General features: G+C 48.6%; 1 protein-coding gene across 1 annotated transcript in view; it reads left to right on the top strand.

Annotated features, from left to right (window-relative positions):
* Positions 1 to 3,370: 3,370 nt before the first annotated feature.
* Positions 3,371 to 17,896, top strand: part of LOC140427855 (suppressor of tumorigenicity 14 protein homolog) — a 95,216-nt gene continuing 80,690 nt past the window's right edge. Inside the window, exons 1-4 of the mRNA XM_072513647.1 lie at positions 3,371 to 4,100; positions 4,799 to 4,943; positions 6,000 to 6,166; positions 12,341 to 12,411. Of these exons, the coding sequence (XP_072369748.1) occupies positions 4,008 to 4,100; positions 4,799 to 4,943; positions 6,000 to 6,166; positions 12,341 to 12,411 (476 nt within the window). The 5' untranslated portion in view covers positions 3,371 to 4,007. The remainder of the gene's footprint in view (positions 4,101 to 4,798; positions 4,944 to 5,999; positions 6,167 to 12,340; positions 12,412 to 17,896) is intronic.

The following is a 17,896-nucleotide window of genomic DNA, read 5'->3' as shown; positions in this document are numbered from 1 at the left end:
GGACACCGATGGGAGTGGGGGTGGGGATGGAGAAATGGACACAGATGGGAGTGGGGGGGGAGGGAGAGATGGACACCGATGGGAGTGGGAGTGGGAGTGGGGATGGAGAGATGGACACCGATGGGAGTGGGGGGGGATGGAGAGATGGACACCGATGGGAGTGGGGGTGGGGATGGAGAAATGGACACCGATAGGAGGTGGGGGGAGGATGGAGAGATGGACACCGATGGGAGTGGGGGGGGATGGAGAGATGGACACCGATGGGAGTGGGGGTGGGGATGGAGACATGGACACCGATGGGAGTGGGGGGGGGGATGGAGAGATGGACACCGATGGGAGTGGGAGGGGGGAGGATGGAGAGATGTACACCGATGGGAGTGGGGGGGTGAGGGAGAGATGGACACCGATGGGAGTGGGGGGGTGAGGGAGAGATGGACACCGATGGGAGTGGGGGTGTGTGGAGAGATGGACACTTACGGGAGTGGTGGGGGATGGAGAGATGGACACCGATGGGAGGGGGGGATGGAGAGATGGACACCGATGGGAAGGGGGGGATGGAAAGATGGACACCGATGGGAGGGGGGGAGGGAGAGATGGACACCGATGGGAGTGGGGGGGGAGGGAGAGGTGGACACCGATGGGAGTGGGGGGGGGATGGAGAGATGGACACCGATGGGAGTGGTGGGGGATGGAGAGATGGACACCGATGGGAGTGGGGGGGGATGGAGAGATGGACACCGATGGGAGTGGGGGAGATGGAGAGATGGACACCGATGGGAGTGGGAGGGGGGGATGGAGAGATGGACACCGATGGGAGTGGGAGGGGGGGGGATGGAGAGATGGACACCGATGGGAGTGGGACGGGGGGGGGGAATGGAGAGATGGACACCGATGGGAGTGGGAGGGGGGTGGAGAGATGGACACCGATGGGAGTGGGAGGGGGGATGGTGAGATGGACACCGATGGGAGTGGGGGGGGGATGGAGAGATGGACACCGATGGGAGTGTGGGAGGGGATGGAGAGATGGACACCAATGGGAGTAGGAGGGGGGAATGGAGAGATGGACACCGATGGGAGTGGGAGGGGGGGTGGAGATACGGACACCGATGGGAGTGGGAGGGGGTGATGGAGAGATGGACACCGATGGGAGTGGGGGGGGATGGAGAGATGGACACCGATGGGAGTGGGGGAGGGGATGGATAGATGGACACCTATGGGAGTAGGAGGGGGGGATGGAGAGATGGACACCGATGGGAGTGGGGGGGGGTGGAGAGATGGACACCGCCGGGTGTGGGAGGGGGATGGAGAGATGGACACCGATGGGAGTGGGGGGGGATGGAGAGATGGACACCGCTGGGAGTGGGGGGGAATGGAGAGATGGACACCGATGGGAGTGGGAGGGGGATGGAGACATGGACACCGATGGGAGTGGGGGGGGGGGATGGAGACATGGACACCGATGGGAGTCTGGGGGGGATGGAGAGATGGACACTGATGGGAGTGGGAGGGGGGGTTTGGACATTGTGGGGGAGGAGTTGGACATCAGGGGGAATGGTTCAGACTAGGAGCGTGGGGCCGGATTAGGTTGAAGGGGAGAGGGGGCAGGGTTGAGGGGTGTTGTTCGGGTCGGGTTGAGGAGTCAGGCCGGGGGTGGGGGAGTGGGATACTCCCTTGCAGGTGGGGAATACCGTTATGGGGTGAGGTGTTCAGTGGAGGTGGTGCGGCAGCTCCGGGGCTGTAGATGTGTCCATGAAGGGCTCGGGCTGGGTGCTTAAATAGTTACTGTGAAGTTAGAAGTGGGTTTTTTCCTTCTTACACTTTCGGAGTAATTATCAAAGTAAAACTCTCAGAACCATCCGTTAACCATTTCAATCGCTCCTATCGGATGGTTCCTAGCCCGGCGCAATTGTCCGGAGGAAGTTAGCACTTCTGGACACTTCCTGGGTAAACGCTTCGGTGGGAACGTTCTGGAGGGATTCCCCAGAGCATCATTGGGGTACCCTGAGATGCAACGCTAGGAAATCTGGAAATTATGTGCCAATGCTGAGTGTTTCCTACATTTTCTGTTGTTATGTTACTTATCCAGGACCAGGGTTTAAATCTTACACTGCTGGGAAATTTAAATTTAAATTTAATTAATTAAATCTCAAATAAAAAGCTAGTATCAGTAATGGTTACTGTGAAACCATTGATGTGTTGGGTGCTCTGGATCCGTGGAACACATATAGGCAACCAACACTTAAAATAGTGCAACACTATTTTATTAAGTTAGAAACTGTTGAACATACTTTCACTGTGGGTTAACACGATGTTAGATTAAACTAAAGACCTATGCCTGTCCTAACCAGTCTATGCACTCAGCACATGGTGAGGATCTGTGCTGTAAGCTGTAAGCTCTGTCCTTCTGAGAGGCTGCATCCCGAATGAGCGGCAACTCTGATGCCCCCTGTCTTTATCGTGAGTGTGCTCTAACTGGTGATTGGCTGCGGTGTTGTGTGTGTTGATTGGTCTTGCTGTGTGTCCATCAGTGTGTGTGTCTGCACCATGATATACTGGTGTATATTATGACAACCATGTACTGTTGTAAAAATCAATTTGGCTTGTCTATGTCCTTCTGTTCCTATCTGGTCTAACTCTCTATGTGGCTTCAATCTCACAATAATGTTCCTGACTCTTAACTGTCTTCTGAAATGGCCCAGACAGGCATTCAGTTCAATTCCAGAAGGTGGCTCCTTACCATCTTTTCAAGGACAATCTTTTAGGGATGTGCAATGAATGCTGGCCTTCCCAACGAAGTCTGCATCCAATGAATGAATAAATAAAATATCAATTGTATACTATGGTGAAATTTGAAATGAACGCAGTTACTGTAATTTTGAAATCTGTCTCTAATTTCTGTCTCGAAAATGCTCTCTGACCCACTGAGCATTTTGTGGACTTAAGATTTTAGATTTCCAATATCCGCGGTGTTTTGCATTTATGTTCCTATAATTACAGCCAGCAATTACATTGTCAATTGTATGATCCTTATCTTTGTAGAAGTTGTAAAATAAAATAGCTGTTATCAAGTTGTCTTGTCCAGTCCTTTATGTATCCGGAGGACGGCAAGAGCTGTAAGTTTTTTCTCTTGTACATTTTAAAGTAAGAATCGATCATGACTCCATAATTGGTTTAGAAGCTCAGCGGGTCTGGCTGCATCAGCTAAACTCGGAAACCCTGGTATCTCAAAACCGACTGTTCAACTGCTGAAGTCAGCACCGCTGGAATCACAAATCTCAATGACCGCAACCCTTCACCATCTACTCTTCACAGAGAGGTGAAATATTGATCTGTACATATTTTTCAACTTACTTTTGGACTCAATTCTCACTTCTAACCTGTGTGAATGTCCGTGCATGTATTTGATTATTTTTCTTGTGATTCGTAGATAGTAAACTCACTCTATAACTGAAGAAAGCCTGGTTAAATTGGCTCCCTTTTTAAAACACCAGGGAGTAGAAAAAGTTGGAAGTATCCCACCTGGAATTTAACAGCTTGAGGGATCTCGCCCAGGGTAATAAATTTGGAGACCCTCGCCTGTTGGAACAGAATATGATTTCAATTCATCCAGCCTCTGGATTGCCCCCCTTCCAGTGAGTAAACGAGCAAAACTCCAGTTTATCTCCGCCAAGAGGTGTGACTAGCATCAACTCATTCCTGGAAACCACCCTACCCGAGAATCGGAGGGAGAGAGAGCAAGACCCACCCTTCCTACAACACGGAGCAATTCAAGGGCGATTATCTGTGTGCTTAATCATTCTTCCCTCATCAGAACTCGCTTTAACTTTTGTGTTTTCCCGTTGGGGGGCCAACTTGCGAAACGTTTCTCCAAGTTTTAGGCTGGGCTTCACCTGAAGCCAGGACTTCCGGGTTTTTGAGGCCAGCCAACAAACGCTCTGGGAAGCTTGAATACTGAAAAGTGAAACCAAGTGGCGCTTCGTCTTTCCTACGAAGGAGAAGATTGGAAGATGGCAGATTCGGAATCGATACCAATGAACGAGCGTCGGGGCAGCTCACATCAAACAGCGGGGCACAGCCTGCTTTCCGAGTCGTGCTGCCAGGTGAGATGGGGACACTTTGGGAACTCTTCCAGGGAGGTTGAAACACTCCCACTCACTCGCTCGTCCACATCGGGGGGCAGTTTCCCGTGGAGGTTTTCTTCTGGCAGAAACAGCTCCTTTCTCTCTCCTAGTGCCACTAGCGAAGTTAACTGGGTGCTCTCATGGTCCTGGACTGGGCTGCACTGGAGCAGCCAGTCAGTTGGCGGGTCAGGACTGTGTTAAATTGGTGTAAATCTGAAAAGGAACCCCTCACGTCCCCCACAACTTCTCAACCAGGAATGATCCTGTGTGTGTGTGTGTGGGGGGGGGGGGGGTCGTTATACAGGCTGATCCGTGAGCTCGATCTGCGCACAGCAAGGTCACAAATGGTAATGGGGGGGAGGGGGGTCTGTTTCTGATGGCACTTGGAGAATGGTTGTGTGCCGGGGCTGCAAGAGACCGCCCCACGCCCTTGAAATGCGGTCCGGGATCTTTCCCATCCGCCTGCTATCCGAACACAGGTCTGTGGTTGAAAGGGAAACCCAGTGAAGGAGCTAATGGATTTAGACAGAGGACCAGGGGGAGGTCATTAGAGCAGGAACAAGAAGGGTCAATCGCGGTAGGGGCTCAGATATTATGTATTACTGGTGGGGGGGGGGGCGGGGGGGAATCTGGAAATTGTTTAATCATCTGGTTTCCTATTTTAATTCTTTCTGCAGATTGTCAGGAACAGTCGACATTCCAGATATGGGCAGATTCAGAATTTCTGCAATAAAATACTCTGCTGGAGGTTTAAAGTGTGGATGTTTATTCTACTGCCTATTGTAATATTAATAACCATAATCATTGTAATTATTGGCATAAGTAAGTGGAATCTTTGTATCATTATTAAATTAAGCTTGCACCTTTTTATTGTATAAATTTCATTGCTGATGCTGCAACTCACCGATGCTTGAAAATTTGGGGCACTGTCCTTGATTATTTTTTGTTGGTAGGATTTGACTCTCACACTTTGTCTTTACTTCTATTAAAATTGCACATAAAGCCACGATTATTTTGAGGATGTTATAAACTGACTGACAGTCTGCTCTCCTTAGGATTTTAATCAACCTTTTTTTTTTCAGTTTAATACCTTCCCTCCTCACCCAGCTGAGGGCATTTCCAGTGACTGACAGGGGGTGGGCCACCTCAGTGTTATCCCTATCCCACCACAGGCATCTAAATCTCAGAGAACCCTCCTCCTGATTTTGAAACGGTCAGAAACAGAGATCCTGGTCAATCTTGTCTTTGTTACTCACAATGACATGCACCAACGGATGACATTTCCAGGCACAGGTTTAGATAGATCTGCCGGTGGAAGTGTGCAGAATCAAAATACCTGTTTTATAAACTAATTGAAGTCTGCTCTGCCTTTGAGTTCAGATCTGGTATGTCTCTCTTGTGGGGACCATGAATTGGATTCAATTTGAATTTGAATTGGTTTTTGGAGCAGGCGAGGAGCTGGATTAGGGGTTCGCCGCTGTCCACACTCTGAGCCCTGGCTTTATAACTCAGAAAAAAGTAAAGTCTGCAATTTTCATTCTTACATCTCCATGAACTCACAATAACCCAAGGAACATGGGTAGGACACGTAATAACTTTCTAGTGAAAGTCTTTGCACTTTCAAATAAAATGGAGAGGAAAAAGAGCCAAACAGCTGGTTGTCATTTGGTAATCATGTTCTTGCACACAAATGACTCTAGTATTGTTGCCAGGCAGCATCAGATTTGTTGTAGCATGCACCACCGCCGAACAAGCATTTGGTAATTCATTGCTTTTTGGGTTTATAACTTGTTTTAATCTTCGACATGGGTGAACCTCTTAAATGCACATTCTGGGCTGATATTTGATAACAAGTTTTCCTCCTGGTTTTCTTTTAAGGAGCTACTCCATATGATGATGACTATATTGATCCAAAGCTCAAAATGTATGGAATTCCTCGATATTATGTTGGAAGTATGAAAATATCCAAATATTCATTTACACCTGAACTAATGATACCTCAGTCTAAAAACTATTTATACTTATCAAAAGTGTTGAAGATGATGGTAAGTAATTCAGAAATACTAAAGCTATATAATCTAGATTTTTGATTACAATTTGAATATTTAATTTAGCAAAACTGCAGATTATCTTTAATAATCTGAAACGCTTTGTTTTAATAATTTTAAAAGAAATAGATTATTTGTTGTGTTAAAAACCATTATTGCTCTCCCCACTGATTAATCCCATTAAATTTACCTAACTCGTTCAGAACCTTTCTGCAAACTGGCCCAACTGATCAATTAAAATGCACTACATATACCCTTTCTGCAATATTTTCTTTGCTGTTTGATGTGTAGTGCTCTCAAGTGGTGTAAAATGCTGTAGCTCACACCAGATCAGCTACTTTGAACACAACTGGAGTGAAACAATTTTGCTGGTCCACTCAACCCCAGACAGCTTAACTCACTTTCCTTCCCTCAATGCTTGCCAATATTGACAATCGCTCACTTTACACAGACACCATTCTGCTTTCCTTCAAACCTATAAACATGATCTCCGGTGGCAGCCATGAGCTGATCGGTTGCATACAAGGTGGCTCCTGCTTGGAGAGTTTGGCCCTTTCTAACCGATTAATGGGCACTTTGCTTGTAAAAAGTGTGAAATAAGTGGAGGGAATTGATTTCTCCCCCAAAGTGGAATGTCGGCAGGCTACAACACTTGACAAAAGTCGAGTAAAGCCTTGGTTCAAGAGGTGGAGGATCCGCATGGCGCGGCAACTGAAAGATGGCGTAGTCGGGTGCATCGTCATCGCCTACCCCACTATCTGTTGAGCAGTTGATGAATTTTATCAAGGGGTATTTTCGGCATTATCGGAAAGAGATGCAAAGAATCGGTCCAGGTGACAGAATCAAAGAATTGTGGGGCTGCCGAAGGGGTGAGGGAATGAGTGCCATGGACTACGTCTTGAGGATGTTCGCGAAGCTAGTTGAGAAGGGGGTCTTCGATAAGGCCCCGGAGATGGATCGTGCCCACCGGTCACTACAACAGAGGCCAAGAGCTGGGGAGCCGCCGCGGGTGGTAATCATCTGGATGCATAAGTTTCAGGAGAAGGAGAGGATTCTGAGGTGGGCAAAGTCGACACGAGACTAGCTGGGAGGGGAGTCTTCCCCGGATTTACCAGGACATTGGGGCCGACCTGGCCAAACAGCGGATGGGTTTTATCAAGGCCAAGGCAGCATCTTTCAGAGCAAGGTCCAGTTTAGGATGTGGTACCCAGCCAAACTCTGGGTGACTTTTAAGGACAAGGAACATTACAACGCCGGAGGAGGCAAATTACTTTGTAAAGGAGCATGGTTTGGGGGAGAGCTAATGGTGAGAACTTTTCTTGTTTCTATCTCGATATGTTTTGTAAGTGTTATGCTATTTTTGTGCACATGCTGGTCTTGCTTTTGTTTGGTCGATGGGGGGATGGCTGCGAGTTTCGGGTTTCTTTCTCCTGCTGGGGAGTGCAGAGGCTTTCCAAAGGATGAAAGTGGGGGAAGCAGAGTGGGGAGTGATAGTTTGGACGGTTTGGGTGGGGTTATTTGTGTAGAACTCCAGGTGCAAGTTGCCATGCTAGCAGAAGGTGCTAGTAAATGGAAGCAGTGTGGGGGAGGGAGCTGCAGGGTGTAGCCAGGGATGGGGTGGAGTAGTTAGGTGCGAGGGGGGAGTTGGGAGTGGGGTTGAGGGGTAGTGTTAAAGGGGAAAGGAGGAGGGGTTTGGGGGAGGGGTGGGAGAAGGGGAATGTGCTGGTGATGATAGGGATTTTGTGATTGTGTGCAGAAGAGGATGTAGGGGGCGGACATTTTGGGTGGCCTGGACTTGAGAGGAGCTTGGAGGCAGGGAGAGTTTTGATTTAGGTGGGAATGGCGGACCTTAATATAGAGGGGTTTCAGGGGGCGGCATGTGGCGCAGTGGTTAGCACTGGGACTACGGCGCTGAGGACCCGGGTTCGAATCCCGGCCCTGGGTCACTGTCCGTGTGGAGTTTACACATTTTTCCCATGTCTGCATGGGTTTCACCCCAAAAACCAAAGATATGAGGGTTAGGTGGATTGGCCACGCTAAATTGCCCCTTAATTGGAGAAAAAATAATTGGGTACTCTAAATTTTTTTAAAAATAGAGAGGGGGTTCAGAAACCCCCGGTGAGGAAAGTGACGAGGAACATGCGGGGGCTAAATGGTCCGGTTAAGCAGTCTCGGGTTTTTGCACATTTAAAATGTTTAAGGGCAGACGTGGTCTTCCTTCAGGAGACACAACTACGGGTGAAGGACCAAATGTGGTTAAGAAAGGGATGGGTGGGGCAGACGTTTCACTCAGGATTCGGTTCTAAGTCTAAGGCGATTACGATCCTGTTTAGTAAAAGGGTGGTATTTGTGGTGGCCAGTGAGGTGCGGGACCCAGGAGGGAGGTTTGTGATGGTGAGTGGAGGGAGTCTTGGCGGGGCGCCAGTTGTTTTAGTAAATGTCAATGCTCCCAATTCAGACAACGTGGACTTTGTTAAGAAGATGTTAGCATCCATGCTGGATTTGGATTTGCATCAGCTGATAATGGGGGTAATGCGAATAATGTATTTCAATTGCGTGTTGGACCCAGGATGCCGAGGTCAAGCCCCAAGTCAGTGGCCAGGTTAGGCATGGCGAAGGAGCCAGGGTTTTTTTATGGACCAGATGTGGGGGGTGGGGGATTCGTGGAAGTTTAGGCATCCAGGAGAAAGGGTGTTTTCTTTTTTCTCCCATGTACATCTAGTATACTCCCTTATTGATTTTTTTTTTGTGGTGAGGGCAGATTTTAGACGATGCGCCACATTGTGTGGAAAGGTCGAAACAGGCTGGCCCCAGAGGCTTGCGTGGAGGTTTGATTTGGTGCTCTTGGCAGATAATAAGTTCTGTGAGAAGGTGGCCTTGGTGATAAGGGACTATGTGGAGTTCAACCAGAATGGGGAGGTCTCACCCTCCACATTCTGGGAGGCGTTGAAGGTGGTGGTCCATGGGGAGGTTATATCTTACAATGCCCAGAGGGACAAAGTTGAGAGGGCGGACAGACAGAGGTTGGTTGATGCCATTGTACAAGTGGACCGATGATACTCGGTGACCCCAACTAGGGAGCTGTTAGCAGAAGGGAAGAAACTACGGAGAGAAGGGGGATTTGACTGAGTGATGACAGGGAAGGTGGTGGGTCAGCTTTGTCACTCAAGGGGGATGTTTTATGAGTATGGGGAGAAGGCTGGTCAGCTACTAGCCCATCAGTTGAAGTGACAGATGGCCACATGGGAGATTGCTCAGGTGAGGGAAAGGTTGGTGACGACGCTGGAAAAAAATAATGAGGCATTTGAGGCCTTTTATTGGAGATAATGGAGTATATTGGGCTGATGCAGTCGGGGAAGGCACCAGGGCCGTGGAGCTTTCTGGTAGAAATTTATAACGTTGCCGCCCCATCTCCTGGGGATATATAATGATTCGATGACGTGGGGGGAGTTTCCAGCCACACTTGCGCAGGCATCAATATCATTGATCATAAAGAAGAATAAGTATCCAACAGAGTATGGGTCATATAGGCCCATCTCCCTGTTAAATACTGTTGTGAAGCTGTTCGCTGAAGTGCTGGCGAGGCGGCTGAAGGTGTGTGTGCCAGAGGTGGTTTCTGAGGATCAGACAGGTTTTGTTAAGGGGCGGCAGTTATTGTGCAAATTCAGGAGACTGCTGAATGTGGTAATGACTCTGTCTAGGATAAAGTGCTGGAAGTTATTATATTAATGGACACGGAGAAGGCTTTTGACCAGGTAGAGTGAAGGTATTTAAGATCCTGGGGCGGTTTGGGTTTGGGCCAACCTTCATTTTGTAGGTGTGCTGGCTGTATGCCGCCCCCACGGTAAGCATGAGGATGAGCACGAGGAGTTTGGGATATTTTAGATTGCAAAGGGGCATGAGACAAGGATGCCCGCTGTCCCCAGTGTTGTTTGCATTGGTTATTGAACCTTTGGATATTGCACTCCGGGTGTCAAGAGAGTGGAAGGGCATTGAAAAGGAAACTAGGGAACAAAGGTAGCACAGTGGGTAGCACTGTGGCTTCACAGCGCCAGGGTCCCAGGTTCGATTCCCCGCTGGGTCACTGTCTGTGTGGAGTCTGCACATTCGCCCCGTGTCTGCGTGGGTTTCCTTCGGGTGCTCCGGTTTCCTCCCACAGTCCAAAAACGTACAGGTTAGGTGGATTGGCCATGATAAATTGCTCTTCGTGTTCAAAAAGGTTAGAAGGGGTTACTAGGTTGTGGGGATAGGGTGGAAGTGAGGGCTTAAGTGGGTCGGTGCAGACTCGATGGGCCGAATGGCCTCCTTCTGCACTGTATGTTCTATGTACTTTGTTCTATAGTATATAATTGAACAGTGATTATCTGTTGCTATATGTTTTGAAACCATATGGGGAAAATACTAGGCCTACTACGGAGGTTTTGCGCCTATTCCGAGTATAAATTGAATCTGGCAATAAAGTGAGGTATTCCCAGTGAACGCCCAAGGGAGGAGTGCAAATTTGGGTGCCTTGTCATTTAAGCAGGCCGAAATAAGGTTTCCACAACTGGATATTCAGGTGGCCGATGAGTGGGCCACAATGCATAAGTGGAATTTGGCCAGTTTGGTAGAGGGGGTAAAAGAGAATTTAAAGAGATGAGATACCCTGTCATTGTCCTTGGCTGCGAGGGTATAGACAATCCAAATTAACATTTTGGCAAGGTTTTTATTTATTTTCCATTCTCTTCTGATATTCCTTCCAAAGACTTTTTTTCAGAGGGGAAGGGGGGGAGGAATGGGTGCAGGTGGGAGAGGCCTGTGTGGGGGTGTGCTTAAGGATCCCGGCGACGGCTTCCTCTCCTGTTCTCCCCGGGTATACCAACAGTCCCATTGTGGTGCCGGCCCTTAATAATAATAATATTTATTGTCACAAGTAGGCTTACATAAACACTGCAATGAAGTTACTGTGAAGAGCCCCTAGTCACCACATTCCGGCGCCTGTTCAGGTGCACGGAGGGAGAATTCAGAATGTCCAAATTACCTAACAGCATGTCTTTTGGGACTTGTGGGAGGTAAACCTTTTAGCAGTGAGGTGAGGAGAAAAGTCTTCACCCAGAGAGTCGTGAATCTGTGGAATTCACTACCACAGAAAGTAGTTGAGGCCAAATGTGTAGGGCGGGATTCTCCCACGGGAGTCTAAGTGCCGACGCCGGAGTAAAAACCGGAGTGTTTTACTCCAGCGAGGGCGCCCGTTCGCAGCCCCCTATTCTGGGGCTGGCAGGGGCGTGGCGCGATTTGCGGGGGCGGGGCCTCGGCACGGCGTCAGAGACACGGCGTCGCGTAAAAGACGCGGCGCCTTGGGTCCCGCGCATGCGCAGTTGGGCCAGTTCAATCCTGCGCATACGCAGTTGGGCCGCGCCATCCTGCGCATGCGCGGGGAACTTCTTACGCGCGCCGGCCCCGACCCAACATGGGGTCAGTGTTCAGGGGCCGGCCGCGGTGGTAAGTGGTGGGAGGGTGAGGCCGGCCCGCCGATCGGTGGGCCCCGATCGTGGGCCAGACCCCATCGGAGGCACCCCCCCGCCCCCCCGGTGAAGGAGCCCCCTTCCCCCCCCCCCCCCCCCGCCACAGGACGCTCCCCGAGCGTTCCCGCAGAATTCCCACCGGCAGCGACCAGGGTGAACGGCGGCAGCGGGACTCTGTCGTGTCGGAGCGGCCGCTCGGCCCATCCGGGCCGGAGAATCGACAGACCCGCTGATTCCAGCGGCCCACGGCCGGCGCCACACCAAAGGCGCCGGCGCAAATGGCGCCGATTCTCCGCACCTCAGAGAATCGCGCACCGGCGTCGGGGCATCGTGGCGTGGTTGCTCCGATTCTCCGGCCCAACGCGGTGCTCGGAGAATCGCCCCCGTAATTTCAAGAAGGACTTAGATATAGCTCTTGGGCTGCTAAAGGGATCTAGGGATATGGGGGCGGGGAGGCTGGATAAGGGTGTTGAACTTGATGATCAGCCATGATCATAATGAATGGAGCAGGTTTGAAGGGCTGAATGGTCTCCTCCAGCTTTTTTTTTCTCTGTATCTATCTATGATTCCTTTATCTTGTAGTATTGTAAAAACTGCATTCTGAAGTTTTGCTATTTCCATTTGGATTTGTGACTGGTAATGCTCAATAACAATTTTCTTCTTCCAGCTGTGCCAACTATATAACAAATCACCAGCTCTTGGATATTATTTTGTGGATAGTGACGTATTCTCATTTAGGTAAGGCAGAATATTTCACATTAATGGCTTGTAGTCGGTGATGTTTCCTAATTGCCTGCAAATATAAGTGTGCATAATCCTGGAAACTAAAAGTAGACAACCAGCCATCCATTTTTGTATCTGTATTTGTGTGATTCTAACATTGTAATGTTTTCAATGAGGTAATGGTCAGTCTTGCTTTACTTCTGATGATGACAGTGAAAAGGACAACTGGCACAAGCATTCCTAAAAAGCCGTGTGTATTAGGCTGGAGCATGTTACAATGTTTCCTTAACAGTGAGGGAGATTGGAATCGTAACCAATTTTGGTAAACTGAGATATTGGTAAATCTATGAATATTGCACAGGTCTATTTCAAGGACTGCGGCTTCACAAGTGGTACCAGCCCCCAATATCTTAGGGTGTGGTAATACCAGGTATTGCGGTACCAGAGAGAGGAATAACCATTGGCTCGACCGCGGGGTCTACCATTGGGCAATGTACATAGCCCCGCCCTGAGAGGCGGGGTATAAGAACCAGTGCCGTCCCCAGCAGCCTTCACTTCTGTAACTTCGCTGCTGGGTACAGTTCTATCTGATTAAAGCTGAATCGATATGACTCCACGTGGATTCAAGCGTATTGATTGTGCATCATAGGGCAATGGTTATTTATCAGTGATGAACCTGGAGGCTCACTGTCAGTGAGCCATACAATATATGGGACAGCAAAGTAGAATCAAATCCTGCCTACAACCAACCACGTACATAAAAAGAATTCCCACATACATGCTTTCAACAGAGTCACTGGCTAGCAATCAGAGGCGGAAACTCTTGCTTTTTATTATGATTACAGCTGCCGAGAATATGACGTCATAAGAACTCCAAATCATTCTGATTAAGAGTAGCTGGCTCAGCACTACTCACTGTAGTAGAAAGCAAAATACAGTTTGCTGGAAATCTAAGTTAAAAATAGAAAATTCTGGAAAGATGCAGCAGTTCAGGTAGCATCTGTGGAGGGTGAAAGAGAGCAAATGTTTCAGCTCGGTGACCTTTCATCGGAACAGGCAAACTGGTTCTGCTGAAAATTCATCAACCCAAAAAGTTAATGCTCTCTCTCTCTACAGGTGCAGCCTGCAGATTTTCAGCATATTTAATTTTTATTTCAGCACAGACAACTGCTGGAACTTGTGCCATTTTTGGCACCAGTGGATGGAATTCTCCCATTCCCCCACTGGTGAGTTTGATGGCAGGTGGGGGGGGGGGATTATGGCAGGAAACCCAAACATTCATTTTATGCGGCATTGATTTCACCCCCCAGTGCCAGACATGGCAGGTTGCTGGTAGCAGGCATAAAACTGATTTGCATCCTGCTGGTGGGATGCAGATGAAGGTCCAACTAGAATCTTGCCCCTAAGCATTTGATAGAGTGGAGTGGGATTATTTGTGGGAGGTGTTGAGGAGATTTGGTTTTGGAGAGGGGTATGTTAGATGGGTGCAGCTGTTGTATAGGGCCCCGATGGCGAGCGTGGTCACGAATGGACGGGGATCTGCATATTTTCGGCTCCATAGAGGGACAAGGCAGGGATGCCCTCTGTCCCCATTATTGTTTGCACTGGCGATTGAGCCCCTGGCGATAGCGTTGAGGGGTTCCAAGAAGTGGAGGGGAGTACTTAGAGGAGGAGAAGAACACCGGGTATCTTTGTATGCGGACGATTTGCTACTATACGTGGCAGACCCGGCGGAGGGGATGCCAGAAATAATGCGGATACTTGGGGAGTTTGGGGATTTTTCAGGGTATAAATTGAACATGGGGAAAAGTGAGTTGTTTGTGGTGCATCCAGGGGAGCAGAGTAGAGAAATAGAGGACCTACCGTTGAGGAAGGTAACAAGGGACTTTCGTTACCTGGGGATCCAGATAGCCAAGAATTGGGGCACATTGCATAGGTTAAATTTAACGCGGTTGGTGGAACAAATGGAGGAGGATTTCAAGAGATGGGATATGGTATCCCTGTCACTGGCAGGGAGGGTGCAGGCGGTTAAGATGGTGGTCCTCCCGAGATTCCTCTTTGTGTTTCAGTGCCTCCCGGTGATGATCACGAAGGCTTTTTTAAAAAGGATTGAAAAGAGCATCATGGGTTTTGTGTGGGCCGGGAAGACCCCGAGAGTGAGGAAGGGATTCTTACAGCGTAGCAGGGATGGGGGGGGCTGGCACTACCGAGCCTAAGTGAGTATTATTGGGCCGCTAATATTTCAATGGTGAGTAAGTGGATGGGAGAGGAGGAGGGAGCGGCGTGGAAGAGATTAGAGAGGGCGTCCTGTAGGGGGACTAGCCTACAGGCTATGGTGACAGCCCCATTGGCGTTCTCACCGAGGAACTACACCACAAGCCCGGTGGTGGTGGCTGCACTGAAGATTTGGGGACAGTGGAGACGGCATAGGGGCAAGACTGGAGCCTTGGGGGGGTCCCCGATAAGAAACAACCATAGGTTTGCCCCGGGGGGAATGGATGGGGGATATGGAATGTGGCAAAGAGCAGGAATAACGCAACTGAAAGATCCGTTTGTGGATGGGAAGTTCGCGAGTCTGGGAGCGCTGACCGAGAAATATGGGTTGCCCCAAGGGAATGCATTCAGGTATATGCAACTGAGGGCTTTTGCGAGGCAACAGGTGAGGGAATTCCCGCAGCTCCCGACACAAGAGGTGCAGGACAGAGTGATCTCAAAGACATGGGTGGGGGATGGTAAGGTGTCAGATATATATAGGGAAATGAGGGACGAAGGGGAGACTATGGTAGATGAACTAAAAGGGAAATGGGAAGAAGAGCTGGGGGAGGAGATCAAGGAGGGGCTGTGGGCAGATGCCCTAAGCAGGGTAAACTCGTCGTCCTCGTGTGTCAGGCTAAGCCTGATTCAGTTTAAGGTATTACACAGGGCGCATATGACTGGAGCACGGCTCAGTAAATTTTTTGGGGTGGAGGATAGGTGTGCGAGGTGCTCGAGAAGCCCAGCGAATCATACCCATATGTTTTGGTCATGCCCGGCACTACAGGGATTTTGGATGGGGGTGACAAAGGTGCTTTCAAAAGTAGTGGGGGTCCGGGTCGAACCAAGCTGGGGGTTGGCTATATTTGGGGCTGCACAAGAGCCGGGAGTGCAGGAGGCGAGAGAGGCCGATGTTTTGGCCTTTGCGTCCCTAGTAGCCCGGCGCAGGACATTGTTAATGTGGAAAGAAGCCAAGCCCCCGGGGGTGGAGACCTGGATAAATGACATGGCAGGGTTTATAAAGCTAGAGCGGATTAAGTTCGTTCTAAGGGGGTCGGCTCAAGGGTTCAGCAGGCGGTGGCAACCGTTCGTCGAATACCTCGCAGAAAGATAGATGGAATGGAAAAAAGAAGGCAGCAGCAGCAGTCCAGGATCGGGGGGAGGGGGGGGGGGGGAGGGGGGGAGGAGGAACCAGAAGGACTCTCAGGGTTGTTAATATATACTGTATAATATGTATAGGTCGTTGCGACAGATAATTATATATTGGACTGTTAAATTATATTTTTGGAGAGTGTTACTTGTGATAAGGCAGTTGCCAATTAGGGTTAGTTTTCATTTTTGTTATTTATTATTTATTATTTTTTTGTTTATAAAATAGGTCATTGTTATTTGTGTTGTTATAATATTGTGTAAAGGATGCACAATGTACTGTGTTGGTTGACCAAAAATTTTCAATAAAATATTTATATAAAAAAAAATAGAATCTTGCCCCTACGCCGAATGCTCCATGATGCCAGCAGGAAAACACACCTGACCAGAACATGTCTGGAACAATGTGGCTTGCATGCCTTGAGATTTACCTGAAGATTGCTTTGGGCTGCCTCCCGAGTTCGGGATGAAGACCAGTCACCCAGGACCCTGGAACGCCACAACAGTGGGTGGGGCAACATCTATCAGGTGGATCTTTCAGCTTCAATGTCATCAAGGAGTTCCATCTTCCAGCCTCAGAGTGTTCCTGGGGATCCACCTTCTTTCTTCAGGAGGTCCACTTTCTTTCTTCAATGGTGCGCCAGTGATGTTGGGCGCCTTTTAAATATGGCACCCAGATATGACGGAGGAACACAGCCAATCAAGCCCGCCCCGCCACAGAATGTGGCACTAAACCCATAGACGCATAATTAATTAGGTTGATGTCGGAACATATAGCATATTTTCCCATCAGCCTTCGTAGCGGGAAACACTCCCTATCTCCAATCCTGCCTCCGCCATGGGAATTAGTCCCAGATGGGAGTATCCCAACCTATGGGTGGAATTTATCGGCTGTTCACACCGGCGGGATAGTCCGATCCCACTGACAGTGCACGGGTTTCCCAGCGACGAGGGGTGCAGTCAACGGGAAGTCCCATTGACAATGGCGGGATCAGAAAATCCCACTGGTGGGCTGCGTCTGCTGCTGAAAGCATATGACGGATTGGTTGGTAAATCTATGTCCTATGTCTCGGCACCTTCCTATTCTCCGCATTCAGGCGAACGGGAAATCTGAGTACATGCTTCGGAATGGTAAAAGGAAGTTAAATTCTTGTAAGCTGATGAGTATGCTGTTCAAGAAAAAGGGAAAATCTTTTTGACTGCTGCGTATTCAGGCTCACGAGGCAGTATTTAAGCAGAGTCAGCAAACTTTCATTTAAATTTTTTGTTCATAGTCAACTAGAAAACAATCATTCTAAAAATATTTAAATGCAGAACTATTGAAAATTAAATACTGTAAAGTCATCTAGCCACAAAATGTGACTGTCTTAAAAATATGTAACCATCTCCCAAACTTTGTCGTAACATAAAAGGCATACAAATTAGTTGTATTAAAATAGCATTATTCAGGTTTATATTGAAAATGATGGACCCACCCTTTCTAATGCTGATGCTAGTCCTGACTTTCAATGGGAAAGAAACAGTTTGGGCCAGTATTTTGATTTCCCAGTTTGACTATTTGTTCCTTCTGGCAGCAAAACAGGCATTTTTCAGCGATGATTCTGGAGACAATGACGGAGGGGGTTTGTGTGTGTGTGTGCGGGCGGGGGAGGGGAGTGCTGCTGCCATCTTTACTGGGCACCAGTGGATCAGGACTCAGCAAATACTGGACTAAAAAAAACAATTTTACACTAGCTCGTTTGCATAAATCTTCCATAGCTGGCAAGCTGAGAAAAGTTTGTGGTTGTAACTTTCAAGCTGTTGTTTATGCCATAGTTTCTCTGTTGGTGCAACTGTGTAGAATCCAACCCACAGTTTCAAAGAATTGAGTTTCACGTTATCGCTGTTTCAGATTATGTTACATCACAGAATCATAGAAAATAGGAGCAGAAGGCCTGTCGAGCCTTCCCCACCATTCATTATGATTATGGCTGACCACATAAGTTGAACGTAATGTCACTATACAGAATGAAGAAGTAAAAGACAGAAGGAAACTTGTGGAATACATAATAACAGCAATAGCAACAAAACTTGGCTCAGATTTTTCGGTCTCCAGATC

This window comes from Scyliorhinus torazame, chromosome 8 (genome assembly GCF_047496885.1).
Source record: "Scyliorhinus torazame isolate Kashiwa2021f chromosome 8, sScyTor2.1, whole genome shotgun sequence".
Taxonomy (NCBI): domain Eukaryota; kingdom Metazoa; phylum Chordata; class Chondrichthyes; order Carcharhiniformes; family Scyliorhinidae; genus Scyliorhinus; species Scyliorhinus torazame.
This window is presented reverse-complemented; position numbering and strand designations above follow the sequence as displayed.